The sequence below is a fragment of the Nycticebus coucang genome, chromosome 2 (assembly GCF_027406575.1).
Source record: "Nycticebus coucang isolate mNycCou1 chromosome 2, mNycCou1.pri, whole genome shotgun sequence".
Taxonomy (NCBI): domain Eukaryota; kingdom Metazoa; phylum Chordata; class Mammalia; order Primates; family Lorisidae; genus Nycticebus; species Nycticebus coucang.
This window is the reverse complement of record NC_069781.1, coordinates 144,413,023-144,431,072: the sequence shown is the minus strand read 5'-3', so window position 1 is coordinate 144,431,072 and position 18,050 is coordinate 144,413,023. Positions and strand designations below refer to the sequence as shown.

Here is an 18,050-nt window from a genome sequence, read left to right as displayed (position 1 = left end):
GCTCGGCGGCGGCGAAGGGAAGGTGGGGCCTCCTCACGTGGTGGTGGGGCGCTGCATTAGCGCGCCCGGGGTGTCCCCCGGGCTCCTGTCCTGCCCTGTGGAGCCCCGGGACGCGGTGCGGACCCAGTTCCTTCGGTACAACTCCACGCCTGCTTCGCCCCGGGCTCGCGCAAGCTGAGGCCGCTGGCCGGCAGGTGCTGCTCAGGGCCCTCCGCCCGGGACAGCACCTTCGGCCGGCGGCGAGGAAGGGGAGGGTGACGCCCAGGCAGGAGGCAGCGGCCTGGCCGCGGCCGAGGGAGGAGCGCTGGGAGGAAGAGGCCGAGCCGGGAGCCCCCGCCCTGGGAGGAAGGGGAGGAGGCCGAACGCTTCCTGGCGCATTCCCGGCCCGCCCGAGTGACTCACTCAGGCAGGAAACTCCCAGGGCCCGCCCGGGACCCTCGAGCCGCCGCCCGGGACCCAGGTGAGGAACCTCGCCGCGCTCGCTCCTGCCCTGCGGCCTCCGTGGGGTCCCGGTCGTCCTTGGAACTTGGGCCGGATAGGGCGGCGGCGGGGCCGGGATTTGACCCTAGGTGGCGCGGCCTCCCTGGCGGCGCGGCTTCCTTGGTCTCCCCGGCCTCCTTGTCCTCCAGTTCCGGGCCTCCGCTCTCCGGCCCCGGGGTCCCACACATCCCAGGCCTACCCTTACGGGTCTCCGATCGCGAGCGCCCCGACCCCGTGTGCCCGGGGTCAGCAGCCGGGATCCCGCGGCCCCGGCACGTGGCGGGGCTCCCTCTGGCTAGAGTGGGTCGCCGTCGTGCGTGTTATTGTTGGGAAGGAAGGCGCTGACGGATGCTAATCTTGCACTGAGGTCGTGCGATGACACCCCAACCGGTTTTTGTTCCGTGCCCCTGTTTGAGAAGCAGCGGGAGGTCGTGGTCTGAGGAATCCGGCCTGCAAATTAGGGGAGATTGAGTTTTGGGCTTTGTTAGAGGCGCGATCGCGACGTGGGCAGCCCTCTTACGCGCCGCATCGGCATCATGTATTTTAAGCCTAAAATGCTGGTGTTTAATTTGCAGCACGTTGGCGGGTGAGAAAAAGGGTGGAAGAATATTTAGGAAATGGGATGTAAGGAGCGATTTTAAGCTGAGCTAGGCGTCCGGGCGTTGTGAATTCCGCTGTTAAGTTTGGATACTGTCGACGGCGATTGCGTCTTGGTCCGGATCCCCGGGGATCTGCTCCCGCGTGGGCGTCGGAGATGCAGGAATGTACCTTTTCCGTGGTGAAGGGCACCGTGTGCAACACCTGACTGTTTTTTGCTGCGTTACGAGCCCGGTAGTATTTCTTGGCTGTCTTCTCACAGGATTCCCCAAGTGATGCGCGGCTGAGGCGGCGGGTATGCCTGGAGCTCTGGCTCCGGCAGCTGTGCACGCCAGCTGGGTGACAGCGCTGCAAAGTCCGGGCCAGGTCGTCAGCCCGAGCTGCATCAGCTGTAAGCCGGTGAGGGTTGCACACGTGCTGTCCCTTATCCCTGAGGGTGGCTAATGGTTTTCCTTGGAAAATCTGTATCTGCCGGCACAAGGCCTGAAAGAACCTAATCACGTTTCAAATAAACGTGGGCGGGGCAGGTGTGCATTTGTAGTTCCGCAGGAAAACGGTGCTGAAGTGGTGCGACTCCTGCTGCCCCTTTCCAGCAGCAGCATCCTCACTGTGACTGAGGCAAGGCAGAGCTGCGGAGAACCTTTCCTGTCTCAGTGCGTTTGTGTGTTAGAAGGTTATTCAAAGAAAACGTATCCCTGAAGTTTGTGTGTGTTTACATTTATTTTAAAATTTGCATATAGTAAAATTCACTTTTTGCCATACAGTTCAATGAGTTTTAACAGATGCATAGAGTCATGTGTCTCCCACCACCATCAGAGCGCAGAGCAGTTCCACCACCTCCTCCCTCTGTGCCCCTCCCTCGTAGTAGTTCCATCTCTTCATCCTCCCCTCCCGGCAGCCACTGATCTGTTCCCATATCTGCCATCTTGCTTTTTCCAGAGTGTCATGAGTGGGCTTTGAATCTAGCTCCTTCACTTGGCATAATGTGTATGAGATTCAGGTGTGCTGCACTTTGTCCCTGAGGAGTAAAGATGCAAGGGCTTGAAGAAACAGCCTGAAAGAGAGATTATTATTATTTTTTTTTTTTGTAGAGACAGAGTCTCACTTTATGGCCCTCGGTAGAGTGCCATGGCATTACACAGCTCACAGCAACCTCCAACTCCTGGGCTTAAGCGATTCTCTTGCCTCAGCCTCCCGAGTAGCTGGGAGTACAGGCGCCGGCCACAGCGCCCAGCTATTTTTTGGTTGCAGTTCAGCCGGGGCGGGTTTGAACCCGCCGCCCTCGGTATATGGGGCCGGCGCCTTACCGACTGAGCCACAGGCGCGCCCAAGACTAAAGTATTTTTAAGTGATGAGAAAAGTTGTAAAACTCCCAGTTTATTAAAAAATGTCAACAGCGTGGGACTACTTATACAAAAAGAGCAATCTTTCCTACTTCTGCTGTAGTGTATAGTCTTTTCTGTGCATACATAGCTTTTTTTGGTAACAATGAGATTATATTGAGTATATATTATACATTTTCACTTAATGATCTTTGATTAAAGTACTTAGATGTGTGCAGTATACATACACACATTCCCCTCAATCTTTTCGATAACTGTATGGTATTTCCTAGTGTGGCTGTATTATCATTTATTTAATCAGCCTCCTGTTAATTGACATTATGTTTATTTACCATTTTCTACCACTGTGTTCCTGCTAGGGGACAGTGGTCAATGCTTGTGTCTGTGTCTTTGTGCATATACTCAGCATTCTAAAGGTGAATTTGGGTTTAAATAATAGCTAATATTTTTTTTAATAGCTAATATTTCATGAGTATTTTTTTTTATTATTTACTTACTTTTATAGACACCTTGCTGTGATTCATAAGCATTTCTCTCTCTCTCTTTTTTTTTTTTTTTTTTGAGACAGAATCTCACTATGTAACCCTCGGTAGAGTGTGGTGGCATTACTGCTCACAGCAACCTCAAACTCTTAGGCTTAGAGATTCTCTTGCCTCAGCCTCCCAAGTAGCTGGGACTACAGATGCCCACCACAAGGCCCAGCTATTTTCTGTTGCAGTTGTCATTGTTGGTTAGCTGGTCCTGGCCAGGTTCAAGCTCACCACCCTTGGTGCATGTGGCTGGTGCTGAAAGCACTGTGCTATGGGCTCTGAGCCATTCATGAGCATTTGTTACGTTGTAGGGATCATTCTCCAGGCCAGGGTTACTTTGCTGATAAAGGTCCAGGTGGACCAGTCTTCTCTCTCAGCCCTCCTCATTGGGTCTCCATCTGATTACTGACTTTTCATTTGAATTTTACTAGTACCAGCTTATAGAGAGGTCAGCTCAGTTTGTGTAGTGCTGCCCAGATGGCCAGAGGGTGGAAGGACAGAGACTTCCCCAGCAGGGGAGATCAAGTTGGTCCTGGCAAATTTGACTTCTGTTGATGTCTGCTTCAACAGTGATTACCGAGTCCAGGTGGGCAAGTTGCTTGGCCTAGGATGGCCCATTTTCCTTTAACAGTGTGGAACTTACTAAATCATTAAGAAGAGCAAATGAGATAATATAGGAAAAGTGCTGTATAAGGGAGAGTTACTCTTTGTATTATCTTTTCTGAAAGATTTTATATTTGAAAACTATATTAAAGTATGAAGTTTAACTAATATGCATGTTCTGGCTATTTTTATTGGTTTTGCTACTTCAGTAACAAAATTTAGCTGATCCATAGAGGCCACAGTTGGAGCATGGGTCAATTATGTTGGCATAATTTAAAAGGTTTATTTTAGGGGCGGTGCCTGTGGCTCAGTGAGTAGGGTGCTGGCCCCATATGCCGAGGGTGGCGGGTTCAAACCCAGCCCTGGCCAAACTGCAACAAAAAAAGTAGCTGGGCGTTGTGGCGGGCGCCTGTAGTCCCAGCTGCTCGGGAGGCTGAGGCAAGAGAATCATGTAAGCCCAAGAGTTAAAGGTTGCTGTGAGCCGTGTGACGCCATGGCACTCTACCGAGGGTGGTACAATGAGACTCTGTCTCTACAAAAAAAAAAAAAAAGGTTTATTTTAGCCAGTGCAATAAGATCAGAAAAAGAAAGAAAAAGCAGCCAGACATGGTGGCTCAAGCCTATAATTCTAAAGCTGGGCACGGTGGCTCACACCTTTAATCCCAGAACTCTGGGAGGCTGAGGCAAATGGATGGCTTGAACTCAGGAGTTCAAGACCAGACTGAGCAAGAGTGAGACCTGTCCCTACTAAAAATAGAAAAACTAGTTGGACATTGTGGTGGGCATCTGTAGTCCCAGCTACTTGGGAGGCTGAGGCAGGAGGATAGCTTGAGAGCAGGAGACAGGGGTTGCTATGAGCTATGACACCACGACACTCTACGCACGGTGACAGACTAAGACTCTGTCTCAGAAAAATAAAAAAAGAAAAGAAAGAAAAAGCATACAAATTGGAAAGGGAAAATAAAACTATCCCTTTTTGCAAACAACATGATTACATAGAAAATTGAAGGAATCTGTGAAAAAAACTATTAGAACTATTAGCTCTAAAAAGCATTAGAACTAATTAGCAAGGTTATAAAATCCAACATCAAAATTGATGTTATTTCTATATACAGTGGTCCTTGAGGGATACATTCCAAGACCCTCAGTGGATGCCTGAAATCTTGGAAACCAAACCCTATATATACTATTGTTTTTCTATACATAAATAACTGTGATAAAGTTTAATATATAAATTAGGCACCGTAAGAAATGAATAACAATAGGCTTGGCATCTGTGGCTCAAGCGGCTAAGGCGCCAGCCACATACACCTGAGCTGGCAGGTTCAAATCCAGCCCGGGCCAAAAAATAGCCTGGTGTGGCAGATGCATGTAATCCCAGCTACTTGGGAGGCAGAGGCAGGAGAATCGCTTGAGCCCAGGAGTTGGAGGTTGCTGTGAGCTGTGATGTCAAGGCACTCTACCCAGGGTGACAGCTTGAGGCTCTGTCTCAAAAAAACAAAACAAATAAACCCCCCCCAACAAAAAAAATTAAAAAAATTTTTAAGAAATTAATAACAATATACTGCAATAGTTATGTGAAAATGTTCTGTCTTTCAAAATTACCTATTTTATTGTGCTCCCTATTTTCAGAGGGCAGTTGACTGTGGGTAACTGAAACCACAGAAAGAGAAACTGTGGATGACAAAACCACAGATAAAGGGGGACTACTGAACTAGCAGTGTACAATTAGAAAGTGAAATTAAAAGAAAAATACCATTTCGGTGGCTCGGAGCCTGTAGCACAGTGGTTACAGTGCTGACCACATACACCAAGGCTGGCGGGTTTGAACGCATGCCGGGCCAGCTAAACAACCATGACAACCTCAACAAAAAATAGCCAGGCATTGTGGCAGGCGCCTGTAGTCCCCACTACTTAGGAGGCTGAGGCAAGAGACTCGCTTAAGCCCAATGGGAGGTTGCTGTGAGCTGTGATGCCATGGTACTCTATCAAGAGCGACATAGTGAGACTCTGTCTCAAAAAAAAACAAACAAAACATTTCGGTAGCTTAAAAAAAATCACACTTAGATACAGTTGAATGAAACATATATAGAACTTGTATCCTGAAAACTACAAAAAGATGATGAAAGAAATCAACGATCACTTAAATAAGTGGAGAGACATACCGTGGTTGTGAATTGGAACACTGACCATAGTAAAGATGTCACTTCTCTCTAAACTGATCTGTAGATTTAATACAATACTAATTTTAAAATTGAAGCATGATTTCAAAACAAAAATTTTAAACAACTTTATTGAGGTATATAGTGTAATTACTTTATAAAATTTACCAGAAATATATAGTTGACCCTTGAATGATGTGGTAGGGCCCCCCCCATGAGGTTGAAAAATCTATATAAGTTTTGAGTTCCCCAGATTTTACTACTAATAGTCCACTGTTTTTTTTGAGACAGTCTCAAGCTGTCGCCTTGGATAGAGTGCTGTGGCATCACAGCTCACAGCAACCTCCAACTCTTGGGCTTAAGCGATTCTCTTGCCTCAGATTCCCAAGAATCTGTTGCTGGCGACTGAGCCACGGGCACCACCTAATAGTGCACTGTTGACTAGAATCCTTACCAGTATCTTAAACAGCTGATTAACACATATTTTGTATGTTATGTATATTATATATTGTCTTCTAGAGAAAAAATGTTACTAAGAAAATCATAAGGCAGGGAAAATACGTTCATTGTTCATTAAGTAGAAGTGGATCATCGTAAAGGTCTTTGTTGTCATCTTTGTGTTGATAGAAGGGAGAGGAAGGTTGGTTTTGCTGTCTCAGGGGTGGCAGAGGCAGAAGAGGTTGAGGGGACACTGGGTGGGCAGGAGAGTCAGGTACACTGGGGTGACTTTTATTGAAAAAAATTTTCGTGTAAGTGGACCTGCACAATTTAAACCTGTGTTGTTCATTGGTCCATTGTGTGATGATATTTAGAGGATTTACAGTTGTGCAACTATCATCATACTCCAATTTTAGATCATATTCGTCAGCTTAATAAAATCCCTCATTCCCATTTACAGTTAATCCCCATTCCTAACTCCGTCCCAGGTAATCACTAGTATATGTGTATTAATACTTTCTGTCTCTTATAGATCTGCTGTTTCTGGACATTTAACATCAAGTATGCAATATGAGGTCTTTATGTGTGGCTTCTTTGATTTACCATGTTAAATTCATTGGTATTAGAACATGCATGAGTATTATTTAATTCCTTTTTGTTGCTAAATTGTATTCTATCGTAGAGACCTGTCATATTTTGTTTGTTGGTAGTTGTTCCCACTTTTTGCGTTTTATGAATAATGCTGCTGTGAAGACTTAGATGCAAGGCCTGATGAGGTCGACAAAGAATAGCTGATGGACAGGGATTTATATGAAAGGGAAAATAAACTAGAATAGCTGCAAAAAATATTTAAGCAAAAATGAATGAGGGAATCACCCTACCTTTTTTTTTTTTTTTTGAGACAGAGCCTTAACCTGACCCCCTGGGTAGAGGGCTGTGGCATCACAGCTCACAGCAACCTCCAACTCCTGGGCTTAAGTGATTCTCTTGCCTCAGCTTCCCAAGTAGCTGGGACTACAGGCGCCTGCCACAACGCCCGGCTTATTTTGTGCTTGCAGTTGTCATTGTTTGACGGGCCCGGGCTGGATTTGAACTCGCTAGCTCTGGTGTTATGTGGCTGGCGCCTTAGCTGCTTGAGCCACAGGCGCTGAACCTCCCTACCTGATCTTTTAAAAGCTATAATAAAGTATATGTATAATTTACCTTTTTAGCTGTTTTTTTTTTTTTTTTTTGAGACAGTCTCTCACTATGTCGCCCTGGGTAGAGTGCTGTGGCATCACAACTCACAGCAACCTCAAACTCTTGGGCTTTAGCGATTCTCTTGCTTCAGCCTCCTGAGCTGTGACTGCAGCGCCCACCACAACGCATGGCTATTTTTTTTGGTTGCAGTTGTTATTGTTGTTTAGCAGGCCAGGGCTGGACTAGAACCCCCTAGCATGTGTCTGGCACCCTACTCACTGAGCTGCAGGCGCCGAGCCCATTTTAGCCATTTTGAATGTAGTTGAGTGGCATTAAATGCATTTACATTGCTGTACAACCATCACCACTATGTATCTCTATAGAACTTTTTGTCATCCCAAGCTAAAACTCTCTCCATTGTTCTAGTAACTACCGTTTTTTGTTTTTTTTTGTAGAGACAGAGTATCATCTTATCACCCTCGGTAGAGTGCTGTGGCATCACACAGCTCACAGCAACCTCCAAATCCTTGGGCTTAGGCGATTCTCTTGACTCAGCCTCCCAAGTAGCTGGGACTACAGGCGCCCGCCACAACACCCGGCTATTTTTTTGTTGCAGTTTGGCCGGGGCTGGGTTATGAACCCGCCACCCTCGCATATGTGGCATATGGGGCCGGCGCCCTACCCGCTGAGCCACAGGCGCTGCCGCCCACTACCGGTTTTTTTTTTTTTCTAACTACTGTTAGCTACAAGTAACCACCTTTCCACTTTGTATCTCTATTCTAGGTATCTCATGTAAGTGGACTCATACAGCCTTTGCCCTTTCATTTCACTTATTTCATTTACTATAGTATCTTCAGTGTTCCATCCATTTTGTAGCAGGTGTTAGCTTTTCATTACTTTCTAAGGCTGAATAATATTGCATGCCACATTTTATTTTTCTATTCATCTGTTGATGGATATTTGGGATTTTTCTACCTGTAGTATGCTGCTTGTGAACATTTGTGTACAAATGTCTGTTCAAAACCTTGCTTTCAATTTTTTGAAAGTTGAAATGGAATCACAGGATCATAGGATAATTTACTGTTTAATTTTTTTTTTTTTTTTTGAGACAGAGTCTCACTTTGTTGCCCTTGGTAGAGTGTGGTGGCATCACAGCTCACAGCAACCTCAAACTCTAAGGCTTAAGAGATTCTCTTGCCTCAGCCTCCCAAGTAGCTGGGACTACAGGCACCAACCACAACGCCCTGCTATTTTTTGGCAGGCCCCGGGGCAGGTTCGAACCTGCCAGCCACTGAGCTACAGGCATCCAGCCAACTATTTAATTTTTTTTGAGGGACTGTTTTGTATAGCAGCTTCACCATTTTACAGTTCACACCAACAGTATAAAATTTCAGTTTCTCTACATCCTTGGCAATACTTGTTATTTTCTGTTTGTATTTAATAGTCATCCTAATGGGTGTGAAGTATCTAATTCTGATTTTAATTTGCATTTCCCCATGATTACTGATGCTGAGCCCATCTTCATGTACTTATTGGCCATTTTACATATCTTCTTTGGAGAAATGTCTATTCAACCCTTTTGCCCATTTTTGAATCAGGTTGTTTTTTTGGTATTGAGTTTCAGCACTTTATATATTTTAGATATCAATCATTTATCAGATATAATTAGCAAATATCTGTTGGCTATCTGTTCACTCTCTTGATGGTGTCCTTGGATGTATAACACGTTTTATTTTATTTATTTATTTGTTTTGAGACAGAATCTTACTTTGTCACTCTCAACAGAGTGCTGTTATGTCATAGCTCACAGCAACCTCAAACTCTTGGACTCAAGTGATTCTCTTGCCTCAGCCTCCCAAGTAGCTGGAACTACAGGCACCAGCTACAATACCTGGCTATTTTGTTTTTGTTTTTGAGACAGAGTCTCACTATGTAGCCCTTGGTAGAGTGCCATGGTGTCATACCTCATAGCAACCTGCAACTCTTGGACTTAAGCGATTCTCTTGCCTCAGCCTCCCAAGTAGCTGGGACTAGAGGAACCTACCACAATGCCTAGCTATTTTTTTTTGTTGCAGTTGTCATCATTGTTCAGCTGGCCCGGGCTGGGTTTGAACCTGTCAGCCTCGTGTATGTGGCCGGTGCCATACCACTGTGCCACGGGCGCCAACACCTGGCTATGTTTAGAGACAAAGTTTCACTCTGGCTCAGGCTGGTCTCGAACCTGTAAGCTCAGGCAACCCACCAGCCTTTGCCTCCCAAGTGCTGGGATTACAGGCATGAGCCACTTTGCCCGGCCTATAACAATTTTAATGTTGTTTTTTTTTTAATGGTGATAACTTTTAATAGTTTTATAGTGACAACATACCAATTTTCATAGGTGTTCATACATTTAAATAGTTATAGACCATAAATACCCATATGGCAAAATATCTACCTCTTGGCAGAAAAAACATCTTTCCAATTAAACAGCCTTAAGTAATACTGAGAAAAACAAATGTGAGATAATTTTTCATAAAAAGTGACTATACCCTATATTATTTTTACTGTAAAAATTCAAGTAGTTATAAAATTCTTGTCTCATAACTCAAAAATGGAACTTTAACACACACCTTCAAATGAAACAAAAATATTTTGATTATAAATAGATAAAATAGTTACTTCTGAAATTCAATCATGCCATTATTTTTGTGCATGTCTATATGGGATTTGCGTTATGAATAAGAAATATCTGTCCCTTTTTTAATCAAAGTATATTCTAATTATGAAAATATTATTTATTTTAAAGATTGCTTTTCATAGGATACACACTGATTAGTATTTTAATTTTTAGGAACATCTTTAGAATGTGTACTGGCCTTCATAAATTTTAACTACATCAGTTGAAAAGTTCTGTTTTTTTCATTTTCCCTAGTTATTCCAAATCCTCTTTTCTCATTTTATGTTCATTTTGCAAGACTTAACTGGCACCAAGTAGTACTCCTATAAAACCCAATTTTTTCAAAGTTATTTTCCAGTTTTCCACACTTTCCAGTTAACCCCACGGAACATATTTAATGAAAGTCATCTGAACAGAAGTAGTACAATTTGAATCAGAACAAACAAATTAACTTATTTTACATTATGTAGTGACCTATGCAATCAACATTCAGTATAACATTCAGTGTTCTCAGAATGAAATTTGTCCTTTTCACAAGACAATATATATATAAACTAAATAGTATACAGTGCTCTGGAGTTGGCACTGAAAAGTAAAAAACAAAACAAAAAAAAACCCAACACTGAACTGTTTCTTTCAGCCTTAATCTTATTTTTAACTCCTTTTATACCAGGCTGGGCAATGACCTTCTGCAAAAATAACAGAATCATCCTCTAACTAAAAAAAGTTTTACAATGTTCTCACATCCCCAAAAATGATATATGAACCCCCCCCACAGAAATTCTGAGGTATTCCATCTTCACTTTTCAAGGGCGTCCACAAGCCAGTGAATGCTCCTTCTCACTCCTCTCAATTACATGCAAGGAGACCTCTCTTCGAATTGATGAAATTTGTACCACTTGCACCTATTGAGGGAAACTTCCCTTTTGAAGGAGTCCCCTTATGCTCAAGTTTTTGTTGCAGTCACGTTCCTGAGCAGAAGAATTTCGTTATCAGATTCAGAAGTTTCTGCTGGAAATTCAGTTTGTCTCCCAGTCTCCTGAGCTGAGCAGCACCCTCCTCTTCCAGCTCAGTGCGCCTGGGGCTCGGCTGTGCGTTCTTATGCACCTTCTTCCCGGCCATCTCGGCAAGTGCCGCTGCGAACGCTGCTGCGGATCCCCGGGTCTCAGTCTCCCAGCCCGAGCACCTCGGGCATCTGCAGGACGTGAAGTGCGTGCGGGCCGGGCGGGATGGGTTGGCTGGATGGGAAAAAACCAGAAGCACGAAGCTGCCAAGCACTGTGCCAGGAACCTCTGAGGTCCCCAACGCATTTTAATTTTGACATAGTCCATTTTTTTTTTTTTTTTTTTGAGACAGTCTTAAACTGTCACCCTGGGTAGAGTGCTATGGCGTCATAGCTCACAGCAACCTCCAACTCCTGGGCTTAAGCGATTCTCTTGCCTCAGCCTCCCAAGTAGCTGGGACTATAGGCACCCACTACAACTCCTGGCTATTTTTTGGTTCTAGTTCTCATTGTTTGGTGGGCTCAGGCTGGGTTCAAATCCACCAGCTCCCATGTATATGGCTGGCTCCCTAGCCGCTTGCGCTACAGGTGCTGAGCCAACATAGTCCAATTTATGTGTTGCTTCTTTTCTTTCTTTCTTTCTTTCTTTTTTTTTTTTTAGACACAGAGTCTTACTTTATCACCCTCAGTAGAGTGCAATGACATCACAGCTCACAGCAACCTTCAACTCCTGGGTTTAGGCAATTCTCTTGCCTCAGCCTCCTGAGTATCAGGCTTGTTGAGATATAATTCATATATCATACGTAATTTGTTACACCCAAGAATCAGGGTCCCCAAGGACCACACGAGAGAGTCAGACACTGATGCAATCACACAAGGACATTTATTCAAGCTCGAGCCTGGGCTGTCGGCAACCCCAGACGCAGCTGGGACCAAGAGCCCTGTGCTCGCAGCGCATGGGGGGTTTTTTATGAGGGGGATATGGGGTGATATGGAGTGTGGCCCTTGCATTGGTTATTTCTTGTGCCTATACTAGAGTTCAAGGCTGATTGGGTGGGTGGGTGGCGGAGGCACTTCAGGAGATAGGGACGCATCCCGGGAGATAGGGAGGGGTGTGGTTTACTGAGAAATGAAACTGGGAGATAGGGATGCATTCCAGGAGATAGGAAGCTTTCAGGTTTTCTAAAAATGGAGGATGAAAGACAAAAAAAAAAAAAAAAAAAAGCTCCAAATGGCGTCACAGCATCACTGGGTCCTTCATTCCCCTCTTCTCCTTATAACTAAGAGGACCCAATCATGGGACCTCAGTGGTGAGTCTGGAATCATCAGGGGAGCTTGAGTGGGTTGGCAGGGTCTTTCTCGAGCTTCCATTGTGGGATATAATCCTCCTTGATGGCAAACGGGTCTGCCAACCGGATGTGAGTGTGATGGACCCATGCAGCCATGCCGTCAACCTTGAGTGCAGTGGGGTTGGTCAGGATCACAGTCTAAGGCCTTTTCCACCGTGGTTCGAGAGTTTCCTGCTTGTGTCTCTTGACATAGACCCAGTCCCCTGGCCGAAACTTGTGAGGCTCTGGGATCAGGCCTGCCGCATAGGTGGCACTCAGGCGGTTCCAATTCTCTTTCTGAGCCTGCTGGTAATAGCTATTGCGTGAACTGAGACGCGAATGAGCAGCAGCTTTGCTGAAGGTGTAAACTCGCTCCTGTAATTATTAAGTCAAGAAACAGACTATACACCGTGGGATGGCATATAGCAAAGTTCTTTATTCCAAGTTTAAGTTTTATACTCTTCCAGTCATGTACACACCTAATCCATTATCTATTAGCTGAATTTTAACTTGAAAGGAAATATTTATCATATCAATGTAACCACTTGTGTAGTAAATCTCTTCCTCTAAACAGTGACTAGTTTTCCGAGCAGGGCACAAAGACAAAAACAGCTATAGGGGAACAGAGTTAATAGAAGAATATCTTCAAGCATTCACTCAGTTTACTCAGTATGAAGTAACGACTGTGACCTTCCTTCAGGGCAGAGCACCTATAGACCTCTGACAATATGTTGTTAACATATGTCAACCCTCTGGCCCGTATCTCTGAGGCAGGGCGGCATGCCCTTGGATCTCAGGCTTCACGGGGTGTACTGCTTCAGAGAAAAGGCCTAAGGAATTTTTACAATTCCAAAAAAACCTAACTCTGTGAGTAACCCAGGGGGGTCCAAGCCTCTTAAGCTTCTGGAAGAAAAGCATGTCATTTTAAACTCACACTGAATTTACTTTGTGTGCTTGATGTAGGATAAGTTTATTTCTAAATATTATCCTACAATAGCGGAGGGAAAGGAGAAAATCTTCATCATTTGCCTCTGTTAAAAGATCTATGCGGTTATTTGGAATAATAGGAGGTGGTCTCCCATAGAGAATTTCATAGGGAGAGAGACCTAGGGGGGGAATTTCTGACACTATATACGGCAAAGGGAAGGAGAGCCATCCAGTCCCCGCCAGACTCCAGGGTTAATTTGGTTAAGGTCTCGCTTTTTTTTTTTTTTTTTTGTAGAGACAGAGTCTTACTTTATCGCCCTCAGTAGAGTGCCGTGGCATCACACAGCTCACAGCAACCTCCAAATCCTTGGGCTTAGGCGATTCTCTTGACTCAGCCTCCCAAGTAGCTGGGACTACAGGTGCCCGCCACAATGCCCGGCTATTTTTTGTTGTTGTTGTTGCAGTTTTGGCCGGGGCTGGGTTTGAACCCGCCACCCTCGGCATATGGGGCTGGCGCCCTACCTGCTGAGCCACAGGCGCTGCCCTGGTTAAGGTCTCTTTTAAAGTTCTATTCATTCTTTCTACCTGCCCTGAGCTCTGGGGCCTGTATGCACAATGTAATTTCCAGGTTGTTCCCAGTGCTGTGGCTACCCTCTTGAGTTATTTGAGATATAAAGGCTGACCCATTTTATGAGCCAATTATAGCCAGCAGTCCATACCTGGGAAGAATGTTCTCTAGCAGCTTTTTCGCCACGGTTTGAGCAGTTTCATGTTTGGTGGTGAAGACTTCTACCCACCCTGAGAAAGTATCTACAAAGACTAAGAGTTATTTGTATCCATACCAACCAGGCTTAATTTCCGTGAAGTCTACTTCCCAATACGTACCAGGCTTGGTGCCCCTTGTGCGGGTGCCTTGAGTAGTAGGTCCGGCTTGGGCATTAATGAGCTGGCAAGCTTTGCAAGTGTTAGCTGTCTGTTCCACATTCACATCCATTCGCTCGCTCTTAATCCATGCATGTCGGATTAGATCTCTTAATTTCCTACTGCCCATATGGGTTGCTTGGTGCATGCACTGTAAAATGTCTAGCCCCAGCTGCGCAGGGAGGACGATTTTCCCATTGGCTGTGCACCACCAGCCATTATACTGGGAGGGGTTATGTGCCTGAGGGATGGTGCCGATCCAGGCCAAGTCCTCCGGGGTGTATTTGGGCTCTTCTGGCAGGACTGGAGGCCCAGTGTTGGGTAGATTAACTGTCAGGGCCTGGATGGCTCTGAGGGCTGCACTTCTGGCAGCCTTGTCCACCTGATGATTGCCCTTTTCCACTGGGGTAGTGGGCTTTTGATGTCCTGGGCAATGGATGATGGCTAGATTTTTTTGGTAGCCATTTGGTAGCTAGTAAGTCTAGTATTTCTTGTTTGTTTTTAACAGTCCTCCCCTCCGCTGTCAGCAATCCCCTCTCCCAGTAGATGGCTCCGGGTATGTGAGCAGTGGCGAACACGTATCTGCTGTCAGTATAGATATTAAGCTTTTTTCCTTGGCCTAGAACCAAAGCCTTGGTGAGGGCAATTAATTCAGCCCACTGGGCAGAGGTTCTGACTGGAAGAGGTTCAGCCCGGAGTGTACCTGCCTCAGAGACCACCACTGCCCACTGCGTACTGTTGGCCATCTTTTATAAAACTGTCATCTGTGAACCAGATCTCCTCAGCATCCCGCGGCAGTTGGTCAGTCAGGTCCTGGCGTGTGCTGTGGACTTAGGCTAGGATATCCTGGCAATTGTGGAGTGGTGTCTCCACATCTGGGTTGGGCAGGAGAGTGGCGGGGTTTAGGGCAGTGCAGGGCAAGAACTGGATTCGTGGTGGGTTAAGTTACAAGCTCTGGTAGTGTGTTAGACGCGCGTTGCTCATCCACCAGTCTGGGGGTTTCAAGACACCTTTGATGGCATGGGGCGTGGTCAGCAACAGTTCCTGCCCCAGGGTGAGTTTGTCTGCATGCTTTACGAGCAGCGCAGTGGCTGCCACAAGTTGGAGGCAGGGGGGCCATCCTGACACCACCGGGACTAGTTTTTTTGATAACTAGGCTACTGGGTGGGTCCAGGGCCCCAAAGTCTGGGTCAACACCCCCTTGGCTATCACTTTATGTTCATCTACACAGAGATGAAATGGTTTTGTAATGTCAGAGAGCCCCAAAGCGGGGGAAGAAAGCAGAGCAGTCTTAAGTCTCTGAAAGGCTAATTCTCTTTCTGTTGCCCACTCGAAGGGGTGCCCCTCCCTCGTGGCTTCATAGAGGGGTTTTGCAATTTTAGCAAAGCCTGGTACCCAAAGTCGACAGAATCCTGCAGACCCCAGAAACTCTTGCACCTGCCTGGGGTTGGTTGGTCGGGATCTTGAGTACAGTCTGCTTCCTGGTCTCAGTGAGCCACCTTTGACTATCTTTAAGGGTGTATCCCAGGTAACTTACAGTTTGCTGACAGATCTGGGCTTTCTTTGCTGAAGCCCAATACCCCCCATCCCCCACTGTGATGAGCAGGTCTCGCGTGCCTTGTAAGCAGTCCTGTTCGCTGATGGCTGCCACTAGGATGTCATCTGCATATTGGAGGAGGGTCAGATTGGGGTGCTGCCTGCGGAACTCACCCAGGTCCTTGTGCAGGGCCTCATCAAAGATAGTTGGAGAATTCTTTTTTTTTGTAGAGACAGAGTCTCACTGTACCGCCCTTGGGTAGAGTGCCGTGGCGTCACACGGCTCACAGCAACCTCTAACTCTTGGGCTTACGTGATTCTCTTGCCTCAGCCTCCCGAGCAGCTGGGACTACAGGCGCCCGCCACAACGCCTGGCTATTTTTTTGTTGCCGTTTGGCCGGGGCTGGGTTTGAGCCCGCCACCCTCGGCATATGGGGCCGGCACCCTACTCACTGAGCTACAGGCGCCGCCCAGTTGGAGAATTCTTTAACCCTTGTGGCAAGTGGGTCCATGTTAGCTGTCCACTGATGCCTCTCTCCGGGTCACTCCACTCGAAGGCGAACAGGGCCTGGCTCTGGGGCGCCAGCGACAAGCTGAAGAAGGCATCTTTTGAATCTAATACTGTATACCAGGTCTGGGACAGGGCCAGTGGGCTTAAGAGGTTGTAGGGATTTGGTACAGTAGGGTGAATGTCCATTACCTGCTTATTAACCACCCGGAGGTCTTGAACTGGCCAGTAATCATTAGTGAGGGTTTTTTTAACTGGTAACAAGGGGGTGTTCCATGGGGACTGGCAGGAGATCAGAATCCCGGCATCCAGTAGCCGCCGAATGTGTGGCAGGATTCCGTTTCTGGCTTCGGGGGTCATGGGGTACTGTCTTATCCGTACCGGCTCAGCTTCAGGCTTGAGCTCGACTATGATCGGGGCCCAGTGTTTTGCCAGTCCCACTCTCCCCGTTTCAGCCCAGGCTGACAGGTAGGACTTCAGTTACTCAGAGATATCCGCTTGGTTCGGTGGCAGAGGTCGTTGATGGAGTCGATACTCATCCTCTAAGTGCAGGATGAGTACATGAACAGGATGCCCCTGTCTGTCCATAACCTGTGGCATTCCTTGTTTGAAAGAAATTTGGGCTCTGATTTTACTAAGGAGGTCTCTATCAAGTAAAGGGTAAGGGCAGTCTGGGATGACCATAAATGTGTGTGACACTCGGCCTATCCCCATGTCCACTGTTCTTAGACTTCTTTCAGAAATAATTTAATTAATCTTAAAAATTTTTCGGGCAGACCTTCTCATAGCACACCGTTTGAAAATCACTGCCCTACAGCCATAATTCTTCTCTATCAAGTAGTTTAGATTCCAACAATTCTGCTCATACATTAAGCAATTCAGTCTATGCATACACATATATAATGGGGAAACACAGAGAATGATTTTTAGCTTATGCTGAAGACTTCATTTTATCATTTTCTTATTAACTATTACAAAAAGACAAAACCATTACCTGCAGTTTGAATTCATTAAACAATATCAAAGAAAACAGAAAACAGGAGGAAGTAGGCAAACTTATGCTCGCACCTCACTCAACTAGTTTTTGGCATGAGCTAAGTGTAATTAAGTTACAGACTGTGGTCTCTGAATTCACATCAGATGCTAATGGCCAATCTCCCTCCAGGCACTCGTGTGTCCTCTAATCTGTCCTTGAAAATGGCGTTTTCATGAAGGCAGATGTATACTAATGTTACTTATTTCATTATCAAGGTCATTATGCTTCCCCACTAGGATGTGGGCCCGGTTTCGAGGGGGATCCTTATTGTCCCATTTTTTGAACAGTCTCTGACCCAGTGGCCAGTCTCCCTGCAGTGTGCACACTGATCTCTCTGTAGCTGAGGTCAATCCCCCTGGGGCACCTCCCTACTTCCTCCGGCAGCCAGTTTCCGCAGCCTCTGCTCCTTCTCTTCGGAGCCGCTTACCATGGCAGTGAGCAGGATCTTAGCAAGGTTCTTGGTCTGCTTGTTGCTGGCATGTGTCTGTTTTCCTCTGGGCTCTCTCAGTTGTTGTATAGTCGTTCAGCCACCACCAGCAAGTCCTGCATAAAAAAAGCCATCGTAACAGCTGCCTTACTACTCTCCGCCTCTGGATCCATGAACGTGTAAGTGTGGAATGCCTCCATGATCTACTCTAGGAAGGCGGATGGGGACTCATCTGTCTCTTGCTGTACATTTCCTACTGTGGCCAAATTAGTCGGCTTCCTTGCCGCTTTCTGGAGACCCCCCCATTAGAGTCTGGCGGTAAACTCGGAGCCTCTCCTTACCTTCTGCCATATTAAAATCCCAATATGGCCGAGTC

The 18,050-nt window shown here is 46.2% G+C and overlaps 2 protein-coding genes across 2 annotated transcripts in view; one reads left to right on the top strand and one right to left on the bottom strand.

The window, feature by feature from the left end:
* Nucleotides 1–304: 304 nt before the first annotated feature.
* Nucleotides 305–18,050, top strand: part of CYFIP1 (cytoplasmic FMR1 interacting protein 1) — a 139,247-nt gene continuing 121,501 nt past the window's right edge. Inside the window, 1 exon segment of the mRNA XM_053582044.1 lies at nt 305–460. The gene's annotated coding sequence lies outside the window, so the exon portion shown is untranslated.
* Nucleotides 10,952–11,110, bottom strand: LOC128579848 (phorbol-12-myristate-13-acetate-induced protein 1-like). Its single transcript, XM_053582064.1, has one exon. It carries the CDS (start codon nt 11,108–11,110, stop codon nt 10,952–10,954), a length of 159 nt encoding a protein of 52 aa, XP_053438039.1.